General features: G+C 26.2%; 1 protein-coding gene across 18 annotated transcripts in view; it reads right to left on the bottom strand.

The window, feature by feature from the left end:
• Positions 1–336: 336 nt before the first annotated feature.
• Positions 337–13,864, bottom strand: part of LOC126901149 (uncharacterized) — a 38,485-nt gene continuing 24,957 nt past the window's right edge. For 12 of the 18 annotated variants that reach the window (XM_050677413.1, XM_050677422.1, XM_050677418.1 and 9 more), the window contains 6 exons: positions 9,953–10,044; positions 9,459–9,571; positions 7,202–9,398; positions 1,973–2,041; positions 1,833–1,914; positions 337–506 (listed from right to left, as the gene is read on the bottom strand). In XM_050677413.1, the coding sequence (XP_050533370.1) occupies positions 352–506; positions 1,833–1,914; positions 1,973–2,041; positions 7,202–9,398; positions 9,459–9,571; positions 9,953–10,044 (2,708 nt within the window). In that variant the 3' untranslated portion in view covers positions 337–351. Of the gene's footprint in view, positions 507–907; positions 1,098–1,832; positions 1,915–1,972; positions 2,042–7,201; positions 9,399–9,458; positions 9,572–9,952; positions 10,045–13,053; positions 13,183–13,864 lie in introns of those variants that run through there. The other 6 variants (XM_050677426.1, XM_050677428.1, XM_050677427.1 and 3 more) reach the window with 4 other exon arrangements.

Raw genomic sequence — 13,864 nt, 5'->3', positions numbered from 1 at the left:
TGAGGGATTTACTAGATTATATATAGAGAAATTTAACTCTAAAACTTATTTTTTATCACCTAAAACACAATTTTAACAACCAAAATATAAACAAGATCATTGTGATAAATAAAATCTTAATAAAAATATAAAATGAAATACATTACGCATATCAGGCGCGAATTTAAATTTTTTCCTTAGAGGGGTGCAATAAATTTTATAAACATTTTAATAATTTTTACAAATTTTATTATCTAATGACCTTTTTTCCTTTATTTTAGTAGGCGACAAAACTTTAGAGTCTTACCCTGATACCTCTCTCTAGATTCGCCACTGTCGCAAATAAATGGGAAAGAACGAATAAAATACAAACTACAAAATAGAATATAACAAAAGTATTATTTTGATAATATTTTGTTCATCAAATACTAATACATTGTTTAAACATCTAGTCAACATGGTAGATCTGTCCTTAAAAAGTGCCATCAGAGCCTCACTCTTTTTTTTGTTATATAAGTGACTCACGCCTGTGAAAAATAAAACTTAGATTATATCAAAATTATTTATGTTCTAGGCACCTCAAATCTTAAGAACTGCCCAGTAGCGTATGCCAGAGAAAGAAATTGTTATTATTTTTTTTTAATAATTAATTTTCCTAATATCGATAAAATATTTATTATTTATTTAGTGATAAATATTTTTAGTTAAAATTTTCAATGTTGAGAAAAAAGGTCTCACTATATTTTGAACAATTTTTTTTGTTACGTTTTCTAAATTTAAAACTAATTTTCATAAGCTTTTTTAAATAGGATATATTATAACTAATATAAATTTTAAAATCTAAACAAATTCATTGATAATAACACTTGTATATCCAAAAATATTTTAGATTACAATCAAACATCATGTCGATACTATAGTTATATAATTTTATTAAAATAAAAAAAAATGAAAAGTTATGTACATTATTAGGGAATAATTAATTTTTACATAATACTTAATAAGAATTTATATTTACAAAGGTATAAAAAAACTAATGGATTTATAGGAATATATTAATGAATCAGTCTTTCTTTTAGTAGATATTCTTATGAACAGTAAGTATTGCACTTACGATTCTGTAAAAAAAAATAAAAATTTATTAGGACATAGTTAAAATAACTCATAGTAAAAATAAATTAATATATTTAACAATTGTGAATAAATTCTTTTTACTGAGGAGTTTTGTTAAGTTCATCATACCTCCAATGATAAACAATAATAAAAATTGATAACACTTTTTATAAAAATAAAGTGTTAATCAATGTTTAATAAATTTTAATTCGTCATTAAATTATCGATTGTTATTATTAATATATTATTGTTAATTTATTTATGCTTTCATAATTCATACTTCCATAATACCTCGTCCTACATTTTTTTTCCATATATAAAAATCAACTTAAAAAAATATATACACTAAATATAAAATTATAATCAGTTTTTAAAACTCTCTAACCGTCCTGAAGCTATACATAGAAAACAATGACCTAAACTCTAGAGAAAAAAATGACCTTAAAATCGTTAAAATCAACCAATAACTTGTTAAGAATACAAAAATTTAGAGAGATTTTAGATTTCTTTAATTATTTCTAATTAATAATAATTAATTTTACATATTTATTCAACATAAAAGTTCTATATTTCTTAGTTAAAATTGTAGATGAAATGAATTAAATTTTATCAGTTTAAAAAGATTTTTAATAATCGTTATTGTTTTACCTACTTATAAATTTTTTTGGAATATTGACCAAAAATGTTTGATACAATATTACCTTTAAGAAAACTATATCATTAATAATATGAAAACTTACTTAAATTTGTTATGTTATATTGTAAACAGTCATTAGGATGAATAATTTTAAGATTTGAATAATTTTGTGATGCACTACTTGTCTATGTAAATAAATTTTAGTTAATAGTCAATCTTTTTGATTTCATTTAACATACTTACGCAATACGTACTTGGTTGGTCAGGCATATTAGGCGAACTAGCATCAGGTAAACCCGGAGAAGATGTAGTCTAAAAATAAAATTATTTAGAATTTATTAAATAATAAACAAATATTTAACAAATACATAATGCATTTAATTAATGATATAATGATAAACGTGACTGAATGTAATATTGGGGCGTAGGTATAAATTACTAATAAAACATTTAACTATAAACATTACACATAAATAATAATGGTTATTACTTCATAAGCTTTCCAAATGATTATTTTCTATTCAAATTTTATTGCTAAGAAAAATTTTTTTATTAGAGGTTTACCCCCCTCCCTATCATAAGCCTTGATAAAATGAAAAATATTGCCAGATATTAATTTCTTTAAAAATCTAAAAAAAATGTAGACATTCATAAACATTTTGAACATCAAAGCATTAATTTACATCATTCAAATCTTTTATTTTTTTTAATTTCTGATAAAATTAAAAACATTTTTTGGAAAATAACCAAAGAATTAATCACATACAATTTTACACAGTACCGTATATTTTGTGATACATTTTTTTTTTAAACAATTTCACAAAAAAAAATTGATGTAACAGCACTAGATAGAGCATTCACCGCCGCCGCACAGTAGTCTGAAAGCGAACTTTAGGCGCTCATAACTTCTATTTTAAAACTCATAATATTAAAATAATTATGAAAACTGAATTCTAGTATATTGCTTAGATAAAATACAAAATTTCAAGGTCACCAGTTCATCCGGTCGTTATTTATAGCCGTTTGAAGTATAGATATGGTTATGTTACGGTTATTGTAACATAAAAAAGGTCTCTGGTTGTCAACTTTTTTAACAAGTTAAACATTTTTTTTTTATTTTTATTAAAAGTAAAGGTTAAAGATGGTAAAAAGAAAAAATTTCGAAAAAAAATTGACTAATTAATGATATAAATAAATATAGTTTAAAAAAAAACTAAAAAAACACGCTTTTAAAGCACATCGAACTAAAAAGTTAAAAATAATTTTTAAAATAAAAATGAACGAAAAATACTAGTATTATTGTTTTAAGTTAATTTTAAAAATTATTTTTAACTTTTTAGTTCGATGTGCTTTAAAAGCGTGTTTTTTAGTTTTTTTAAACTATATTTTTTTTACATAAATAGGTCGATATGTATGTTTTTGGTTAAAATATTGTTAAGGACAAGGGTACTAAATATTATAGTACGTACCCGAACCGGCTAAAGGCACTTAATACCTATCAAGCTGTGTTGTGTAATGCAGTGCAAATAGTCACTGGAGGTGGGAGGGTTCGCCTGCACAAAACCAGTGATCTATGTTGTGAATAAAGGTTTAAGTGTTTCTTTATTTTTTGTGTTTAGAGAACTCTTAAATTAATTAATGTAGATTAAACTTGACTTCAGTATAATAATCTTTTAATAATTGTATAACTTGAATGTAAGTTTAGCTTATTAAAAATAACAGTAGTACGGGCATATCATTATTATTATACGCGAGGAATATACAGCGCCGCGGCGGTATGAATATATAAATGAATATTAACATATATGTATATACATATAGTAAAGTGACTTAAGTACGAACAAATGTATCATACATGAGGTATAACCGTATTTTAAGGGCGGGCGGTGCGTGGCGGGAACACTCTACGTGAGGCATATACGGCGGCGGCGGTAGGAATACATAAATGAATATTAACATTAACGTATATATTTAGTCTAGTCTCAAGGCCATAGACGACGGATACGCGATAACACGTGGCGCGTGGAGAGTTACAAACAACAAACATACATGTGAAACTAATATAAGCGTGTTAAAAATATGTTATTTATTTAATCTTCGACAATCGTTTCGGAATTGACAAATAAGTTTTGCACATCGATAGAAAATTTATTTATACTTTTTTTTGAAAATAATTTCATTTATGATATGTGGGAATCACTTGATACTAATAGCATATTATACCTCGAACTTTTTCTAGTGTGGTGAAGTATTATTTTTTTATATTCTTGTTTCTGGCTTTTCCGAAAGTTGACCTAAAATTGTATTCGAATAAATTGTTACATCATTTAATTGATGTATATTGGAATATATATAATATATATATATATATTATATATCAGTGTTGAGAAGGAACTAGTTCCAACAGGAACGGATTCCTGGAACGAGTTCTTTTTGAAGGAACGATGCTAGGAACTGCTTCCTTTTAAAATAAAGGAACGAGGAAAATGAACAAATTCCATTTTTTAAGGAACGTGAACGGAAATTACAGTTCCTAAAAATTTTTATAAACATGTTTTAGTGTAGTTTTCTTCGTATCTAGACATTAAAATATTATGGTATTTTTAGTTGACTTTTGACAATGGAAGTCCCCTATATACCCAGCCGAGATCGTAGGCTGTTTAAATGAATCAATTGATTATAGATAGAGTTATTATCACATGTAGGTATACAGTAAATATTTAATATATGTGTACATATATTAAATAATGCACCGAATATTATCGTCGTTTCTTGTTAACTAATTTATGTTAAAGGTTTTGGGTTTTCTGATTTATTATTTCTAACTTATATGTAGACAATAGACATTGGTCGCGTTGACACAAGTCGTTAGCATTTACTACCTGCTTATAAATATAATTTTCGAATACTTTTAGATAAGGAATACTACAAATTTGTTTTGTATTCGACTGCTGATGAAAATCATTGATGACCGTTATCATGATCTCATTGCCACAATTTTTTAAATAACTTATAAAAGGAACGAAGAGTGGAACGAGTTCTTATTTTGGAGGAACTGGATCTGGAACAAGTTCCTTCTTAATATAAAGAATTAGGATCTGGAACGAGTTCATATTTTAGAAAATGAACGGGGAACGGAACGAATTCCATTTAAAAAGGAACTTTCCCAACACTGTTATATATATACCAATCGGAAGTATTACGAATCATATTACGTCAGCTCCATGAATTAACACCTTGTGGACACTAGCAGGCATATAATACCATGGGTATAAATCTTTAAAAATTTTAATGTTTCCATAGTAAAAATATTAAAAGCATCTACATTAATTTTTTTTCCACTGGAAATTGCTGAAAGTTATATTTCCAAATCGTCGTATAAAATTTATATGTGTTCCTGTTATGTTTAAAGTTCAGACCATATTTAGCTGATTGACAACATTTATGATTCTAATAGTTTGAGCTTAAACAATCGATAAACATGTCCCATAATTATAATATTATAATAAGCAATTAAAAATGAAAATTAATTAATAAAAGTTTAACAAATCATAAATTTTTTTTTTATATAAAAAAGAGTATTCAATACAAATGGTATTACTCGAATTATAATTTCTTGATTTTTCACTACAGTAATTAATTTGTAAAATTTAACATGTTTATAGAAAAATGAAACATAAAAACTATATATTAATTTTAATACTAACCAAAAATATTCATTAACATAATAAATATGTTTAGTTTAAAACTATTGCATGACCAAAAAACGGATAACACACCGTGATTTGTTCGAACTTGTGCGACAAAAGTGTTCAATGCAATGTGTAACATCTGTGGGTACCCGAAATTTAATGGTTGCGCACTTACATGAAAGATATAGTGGTTTGAAGTGGAATGATGCGTATATTAAATCCATACTTGTCAATTCCGATAAGATTGTCGAAGATGAAATAAATAACTTAAACAATTCAATGTCAGAAATCGAAATAAATGAAAGCTAATTGTAAATAAAAAATGTACTAATTGGTATAATCTTATTAGCCTTATCCACTGTAATTTTTGTCAGCCGCAAAAAAAATTACATTTTTAAAATCTAGAATACTTGCACTACAATATCTATGCATCGATACTTGGATAAAATAGGGTAATTTTTAGTACTGTGCTTTTTAATTTCAAAAACGACTCAAAAATAATAATAATTTTAATTAAAACAATCATTAATTAGTCAACAAAAATTTTGTTCGAAATTTTTCTTTTTAACATCTTTAACCTTTACTTTTAATAAAATAAAAAAAAAATGTTTAACTTGTTAAAAAAGTTGACAACTAGAGACTTTTTTTATGTTAAAATAACCGTAACATAACCATATCTATACTTCAAACGGCTATAAATAACGACCGGATGAACTGGTGACCTTGAAATTTTGTATTTTGTCTAAGTAACATACTAAAATTGAGTGTTCATAATTATTTTAATATTATGAGTACATTCATTTTAAAATAGGACAAATGAGCGTCTAAAGATCGCTTTCAGACCACTGTGAGGCGCTCTAGTAGGTAGACATTGCACCCTAGCTAGATAGCGGGGGTACTCTAATCAGGCTAGGCTCTCGATGTAATAAGGCGACTGACGAAAGAAACAAGGTGACCGTGTATTAAATGTATTGCAAAATAAACGGTACCGTGTCAAATTCAATTGTAAATTTATTTAATTTAATTAAAAATTGTTAAAATAGTGTATAATAACTGGTATTTAGGTGCGACTTTTTGAATATTATGGTTATTGAATTTTACGAATGCCTACAAGTATGTCACTTCGGATAAGCTATATATTACTATAAGATTATATATTTCTATTATCACTATAAGATATATTTGGAATTCTTAGAAAATAATTTACTTTATAATATGTATTTGCAATAATTACAAATACCATATATGCACAATTATTGTACAGTATAATCATTTTATTACTACTGCATGATCAATTTTTCGTTACACATACATTCGAAAACATTCTAAGGATAAATTACGATTTAAAATATATATTACTAAATTTTTCCATAAAAAACTTTTATAAATTCTCTAAAATTTGTATATTAACTTCTCAGTAAAGTTCGTTTTCAATTAACGTCACTTAAAAATTGTTATGAACATTACAATTACAAGATACAATATTAATTGTCAACATCACTTTAGCCTTCATTTCAACTTTCTGGGATCGGCTGTAACTTACGAATTGACAGGATTTTTACATAGATTGTCAATCTGACACAACTTCATTAAGCTTATGACGCCAGAAAGGGACAAAAGTGTATTATTGTATAATTTTTCATATGGTCATCCATTCGGGAACCAACAGAAAAAAGCGTAGCTGTTAAAGCACTGAATATTAGTGCTAAAGCGACAACTGAATAATCCACTATGCTACACCACGCCCCTCTAGATATAACGACAATAATTATTTAATTACCTGCGAGTTATAAGGCATATGAATGTTTTGACATGGGTCATTAGTTCTATAGTAGTTATTATATGAAAAAAGTCTTGTTGGCGTTTGTTGTGCCTGAGTTTGATCAGTTTGATGAGTAGGAACCGATATATGAATGTTATGATGAGTTAAATATGAATTAAATCGTGGAATATATTGTCTCATATTAGGATTACTGAGGACTGACGTTGCAGTAGGCATCATATTATTAGCTTGATGTTGAGAAGAGATGAATGGAGATGTATGTAGCGATATGGGCGGTGACGTCAATTGTTTAAAAAGAGTAGGGGGGTTTGGTTGATAAGATTTTAATGATCGGTCAACGGGAAGGAAATTTCTTATGTTAAATTGAGGTCGGACATTTATAGCTGGTGTAACTGCCAAAGGTGGCCGATTTTGAGTGCTTGTGACATTAATTTTCGGTATCTTAGGAGAGGGTACTTCTTTATTGACAATTTCGGGCTCAAGTCTTGTTTTTCGAATAGCTAACTTAGAAGTTTCACGATGACTTAAAATAAATTCTGGTAGCGGGATTCTATAAGAAGGCATCCGAAAATATTTTTTGATACAAGAAATCTTAGCCCAATTAACTAAGTGATGCATGGACTTTACGCGTGATGTACCACCATATAAAACATGATCAACAATGTAGCATCCATACATAAAACTATCAGGAAACATCCAAGTCTTCCAAAATTGCTTATTCCAGCTCAATACGCATCTTTTTACAACATCGCTAAATGCTAAAAATTTTTTGTAGGTGTCTACGTCCGATAATTCAGTAGTAACTACAGTCCTGCGAAATAGAGTCATGAAACATCCCATCAATGGAACAATATTGCAATGTTTTCCACTCAAGCTCCATATCAAACGTATGATACAATCGGTAATTTCTACGGTGTCAGACGAATTCCAATATTCATCTAGGTTTATAAGCAAGTTTCCTTTCTTCAGACGATTTTCTAAACGGTCAATTAAAGTATTTTTACCGTAATATTTAAAATATTCATAAACCCACCTTTTTATTTTTTCGGTTATTACCTTGGTCTTATCTTTAAGCATTTCTTTGATTAAAACTGTTTGCGTTTGTGTTTCCGCAGCAATAGGAATAGAACTGCACCTTGAGGACACCGAAGGTTCAGTGAATATAGTATTTGGATACTGTTTTACAGATGAGGCAGTCGTATTAATTAACGACGAACATGAGCCTAGCAACGATGCCGAGATAAGGGATGGTGGCTGAGATTGGCACTCTTGATCGTTTACCAATGATTCATTGATGTTAACTTCATTAGAATCGTCATTACAATCAATTGATTTAAAACAACTGGTAATAACAGAACAAACAGACTTAGCGGGAATATTATCAACTACAGACTCTGTGTTTATTATCAATGGTGGTCTATCATTATCAACATCCTCATCACTTATAGTTAGATCAATTAATGTCGAATCTTCAAAAGTAGATAATGACAAAGGAGTAGTAAACATGGGGATTTCACGTTTGATTTCAGTCTGTGTTTCTTCAACAGAAGATTTCTTAGCTACTATATTACTATTACTAATACAACTTATCTTTCTTTCTCTTTCTTTCTTTTTAAATTTTTTTATTTTTTTGAATAATTTTTTTTTTTTGGGAGTATATAATTTTGTATTTATAAGTTCGGCTACATTAGTTTTGATAGAATAAGATTCGCTAACTAGTTGACAAAATGGTTTATTTTTGATGTTACTCTTTCCAGCTGTGACCTCAATTGCCTGAATTAGATTTTGTTGACTATCTTCAGGAAGAGAATATGAGCGAACGATTTGGCATAGTAGACCATCGACTGAACCAACGTTAGAATAATTGTTTTCCTTTAGCGTAGAACAATGAGTAGGAGAAATATTAAGTTGATCAGTCTGAATTATTTTACTACTTTCATTATTATGTTCTGAGACTGGTGAAGAAGGGATAGTCTGATTAGAATAAATTTTTTTTGACGAATTGTTTATAGGCTTATTGTCTTCTACATCGGTAACATCTGTATCATTTCCGGTACTATAATTATTATCATCTACAAGCATAATTTTAGTGGATTCTTTGATGTCATTAATATCCGATCCAAATATTTTCTCCATTTGTTTTTGAACAAAAATAATACTTTCTTTTTTTTCACCGGTATTTTTTGATAGAGCTCTGTAAAATAGTTTGGGTGTAAAATATCATTATATATTTTAAATGAACAATAACACATACTTATGCACGTTTTTGAGATCAATTTGTACTAAAACTGGAGTGCTGATTTGACCTAACATTTGTTCTGTTTTTTGTCGATCACCATTCATTACGTCGAAACACTGAAAGTAAATCTGAAAATAAAATTACTAATTATTTTAAATCCAACTTGTTCATAATAAATAAATAAAAAATAAATGGTTATTAAATATATTGAGAATATAACAAATTTAGATACTCTACTTTAAAAGTAACTTCAAAAATATATTTTTTTAATGAAGGGCGAACAATTATTTTTAAGCTGTATAATTTTTTTATATAAGGTAAATTTACTAATATTACCGTACATACTCATTGTATGGACAATTGTATAAATGATATTTCCAACAGTCTGCTGAGTAAACAAGAATAACCCTTTTATAATTTTAAAGCAATTATTTTTTTGATACGTATTATATAACATTTGTTGATGCTTTCAATTGTAATTACCTATTAATAAAAGAATATATACTCACATTTTTTAAAAAAGTTAATTGTTCATCCTTTTCCAAAGTTCGAAGAAAATTATCAAGTGTCTCGTTTCTCCTTAACATTTTTTTAACATGTTCTAAAAATGAAAAACGAGACACATTTAATTACGTTAAATTTCAAGTAGAGAAAGTTCCCTGAATCAAGAATATTTATTATTAATTAAATTTGAGTTAGAAAATGTTAATGCTACATAAACAAATAAATAAATATATTAAAACATTTTTTTAAAACTTTTTCTTTGGATTTTTTAGCTATGATGCAGTATTAATTAATTAAAACATATTAATTTTACCATGATATGTTTATTTTTTTTTTTTGCGCTATCACTAGTTTCCTTAGCTTTTCACTAGACCATTTTTTCTCAGCGATATATCAAATGACCACAAATAGTATCTAGTTGAAGATATTTTCCTCAAAAATTGAAAGTTTTACCATATTACGCCGTAAATATCACCAAAAAATAACGACTTAAAATTTTTTTCTCTTAAAACTGCCTTAACTTTTTGAAAAATAAACATACCAAAATGATTTATTTTTTAATAGAAACCTTAGGTATTTTTATTTCCTTTGACACAATTTATTTGAAATTCTGACCCGTTATCTAGCCACAGGGGGGATTCAAAATAGGAACTTTTTCACAAAATTCAACTTTTTCAACTTAAATTTTTTAAATGTTCCGGAAATACTGCGTCATTTATACATATGTTAAATATAAAGCTTACATATACTTTACTAAATCTAATTTATACGCTGATTTCAAGTCTGAAATTAATTTTTTAATATCACTTTTTTTTTGAGATTATTACTAATATACATAATTCACAATAACACATGAAAAAAATTATTTTATTAACAAGTTATTATAGATTTTTAATATGTTGAAAACAAACCAAAATAAAATTTTAATTCAAAATGAAATATTTAACTAATTTCTTGAGTCTTTATAGTTGATTTTTATGAAAAGTTATAATTTAATAATATTGAACTTTTAAACACAATTTTAGCTCAACTTACAAATTTAGAATTTGTAAATAGAAAATTTTATGTGAAATAAAATAATTTATTTTTAGATTAATATGTGTGATCCGAAACTTATATAATTACTATTAACAGTAAATTTATGAGGAAAACTCAAAATTTCGTTAAAAATGTTTTATTGTAATGAATCATTTAAATAGAAATCTTAGTAAGCATTTCTATACAACTCTTGGTATTTAAATAATTATTTATATAGATATTCTGCACATAAAATATTTTGCTTGTTACATATTTTTTTAATTAAAAAATATTTATTGATTATTCATACGTAACCAAACAATTAATCACAAATATTTGTTATGTTAATCAGAAAATTTTGTTATTATTTAGTCCATATATGAAACTCTAATTGCTGATTTGAAATCGGGGCAAAAATGGGTTTAGAAAGTATATTTTGGAATCTGATGAAAATTCCTTGTAGACCAATAAATTAATTTATGAGTGACAAATAATTTTTTTTTAAAGTATTACATCAAGCCGTTCAAATTTTATAGATGTTATATGCTATAAAAGTAATATCTAATTTTTAATAATATCTCTATAAAAATTAAAATATGAAATGAAAAAACATAAAAAAATGAAAACTTCGTCCTAGGGAGAGGTCGCTATGGCCCTTAATGGACTAAAAAGCAATAAAAAAAAAAGAACAAAAACTTCAGCAAAAATATTGCATACTAAAGAGACCAAAATGTCGTTATATCATACATAAGAACGTATGCTTTACAATTAACTTCATTTGATAATTACTTAATAATCAACAGACAAATGGAAACGATTTTATTACCATGTTTTTTCGTCTAAAAAAATTACTCTAAGTTAGCATATAAAATGCCCAAAATTGATTAGTCCACCATTATATGAAATCCATACATATTAACGTGAATGCATTGGGGTATTCTAGATACACCCATCACATATATTTAGTTATTATTAACAAATTTCTTAAACAAATAAATTTGTATTCTTAATAGTCAGCTTTATGAAAAAATATACCACAATGGGACCAATCACGCTAAAAAAATTATTCTTAATACAAATGATACATAGTATCAGGTCATTAATTACTCAAAATATAGAATGATCGGATTACCGTAAACCATTTGATTATTCACATCTTATTATATAATAGAACAAGGAAAAAAACGCTTTTCTGGGAAAATTACTTAGCGTGCTCGGATTTTCAAAATTTTTTTTTTCGACGAAAGTACTCGGTCACCAGACTCCGGGAAAATTATTGGCGAAGGTTGGAAAAATTTTGCCGCTCGCCCGCGAGCGTTTTAAAATTTCGACCGTTTTCGAGAAAAACGCTCGCTGACGCCAGCGTTTTACGACTTAAGGTTTGAAATTTTCATCAGACCCGCCCAATGACATTCCTGAGATATGATAAAAAAATCAATTCAATCCGTTCATTTTTCACCGTTTTACAATTTTTTTTTTAAGTCCACGCGCATGGTTTTATTATGCGCAGTGATTCATTTCTACTGATACGTATTATGAACCTTAATTATATGGTGTATGATGTATTATTATTAAGACACTATTTTGCAATTGCCCTATTTTTATTTTTTGGTTACATATATTTCTTGATTTATCGGCTAATAAAACTTTTTAAAATCACCCTTTATAACTTATGTAGGTGTCAACTAAATTTTTTAAATGGCGACAAACATATTTAACTAGATTATAAAATAGAAAATAAATAGCTGATAAATCAAAAAATATTTACAACTAAAAAATCAAATAATTATTTTTCATTACTGTAATTATTATAAGAATAATCCAGTGTCATATGTTAAATCGATCACTCTATATATTCCAAAATGCACAATACAATCTATTCAATTATGATGACTACAGCAAATAAGAAATCAATTATAATTTATAATATCCAAGTAAAGCCTGTTTACAATTCCTAATATCTTTCATTAATAAATGTACTTATCACTATACTTTAATTGAGTATTTAAAAAATATTTTAGATACCTTGAAATAAATAATACTTCTATATATTATTTTAAAAATAATTTCGCGAAGTACACACATTTACCTGGATTTTCTACATCATATATTCCTTCATAATTTCTGAGATTAAATTAATTGAATTACATTTCACTAATAAAACTTATGAATTCAAGTCTAAAATTACAATTTGAAATTTAAGAAATACTTTACATCGATAAAATTTGGTACTTATACTATTTCATGCTATACTGGAATTAAAAATGTTAAGATAAAATGATAGCAAAAAAAATAAAACATGAATAACTGTATTTATACAAGGAGAAACTTTAATACGTTAGCAGCAAATGTGCAAACAAATATGTTTTTTGTTACAGACACCAACTTCATTTAAAAATATAAAATTTACTTAAAATATTATTAATATTATTGTTTGAAAGATGCTTGTTAATATTCTTTTGGAAAATATATACCTTTGGTATGCGTTCTGTAATATCAATTTAATGTAATATTAAATTAATTATTACATAAAATAATTTAAATTTAGTTTAATTATATAAAGTTTAAATTAGAATAATTGTAAAAATAGACTTAAGTTATTGTTTATTGTAATTTTTATACAATATTTTTTTAAAAGTAGATAATATACAGTTTAGATTAATTATCCGATATTTATATATTTTCATTACCAGTTTTATAAAAATAATTCAACAACAAGACAATTTTCACTAAATTATAATAAGTTTCCCTTAGGCTATTTTTTAAATATAAAATTTACTAAAAATAGTATTAATCTTATATTTATAATCAAAAACATTTTAAATTTAATGTTTATGTAAAATATCTATGTATTATTTTGAATAGGTATTTTATGGTAGTAAAATAAAAAGATAAAAATA

This window comes from Daktulosphaira vitifoliae, unplaced genomic scaffold (assembly GCF_025091365.1).
Source record: "Daktulosphaira vitifoliae isolate Bord-2020 unplaced genomic scaffold, ASM2509136v1 Scaffold_3, whole genome shotgun sequence".
NCBI lineage: Eukaryota > Metazoa > Arthropoda > Insecta > Hemiptera > Phylloxeridae > Daktulosphaira > Daktulosphaira vitifoliae.
This window is presented reverse-complemented; position numbering and strand designations above follow the sequence as displayed.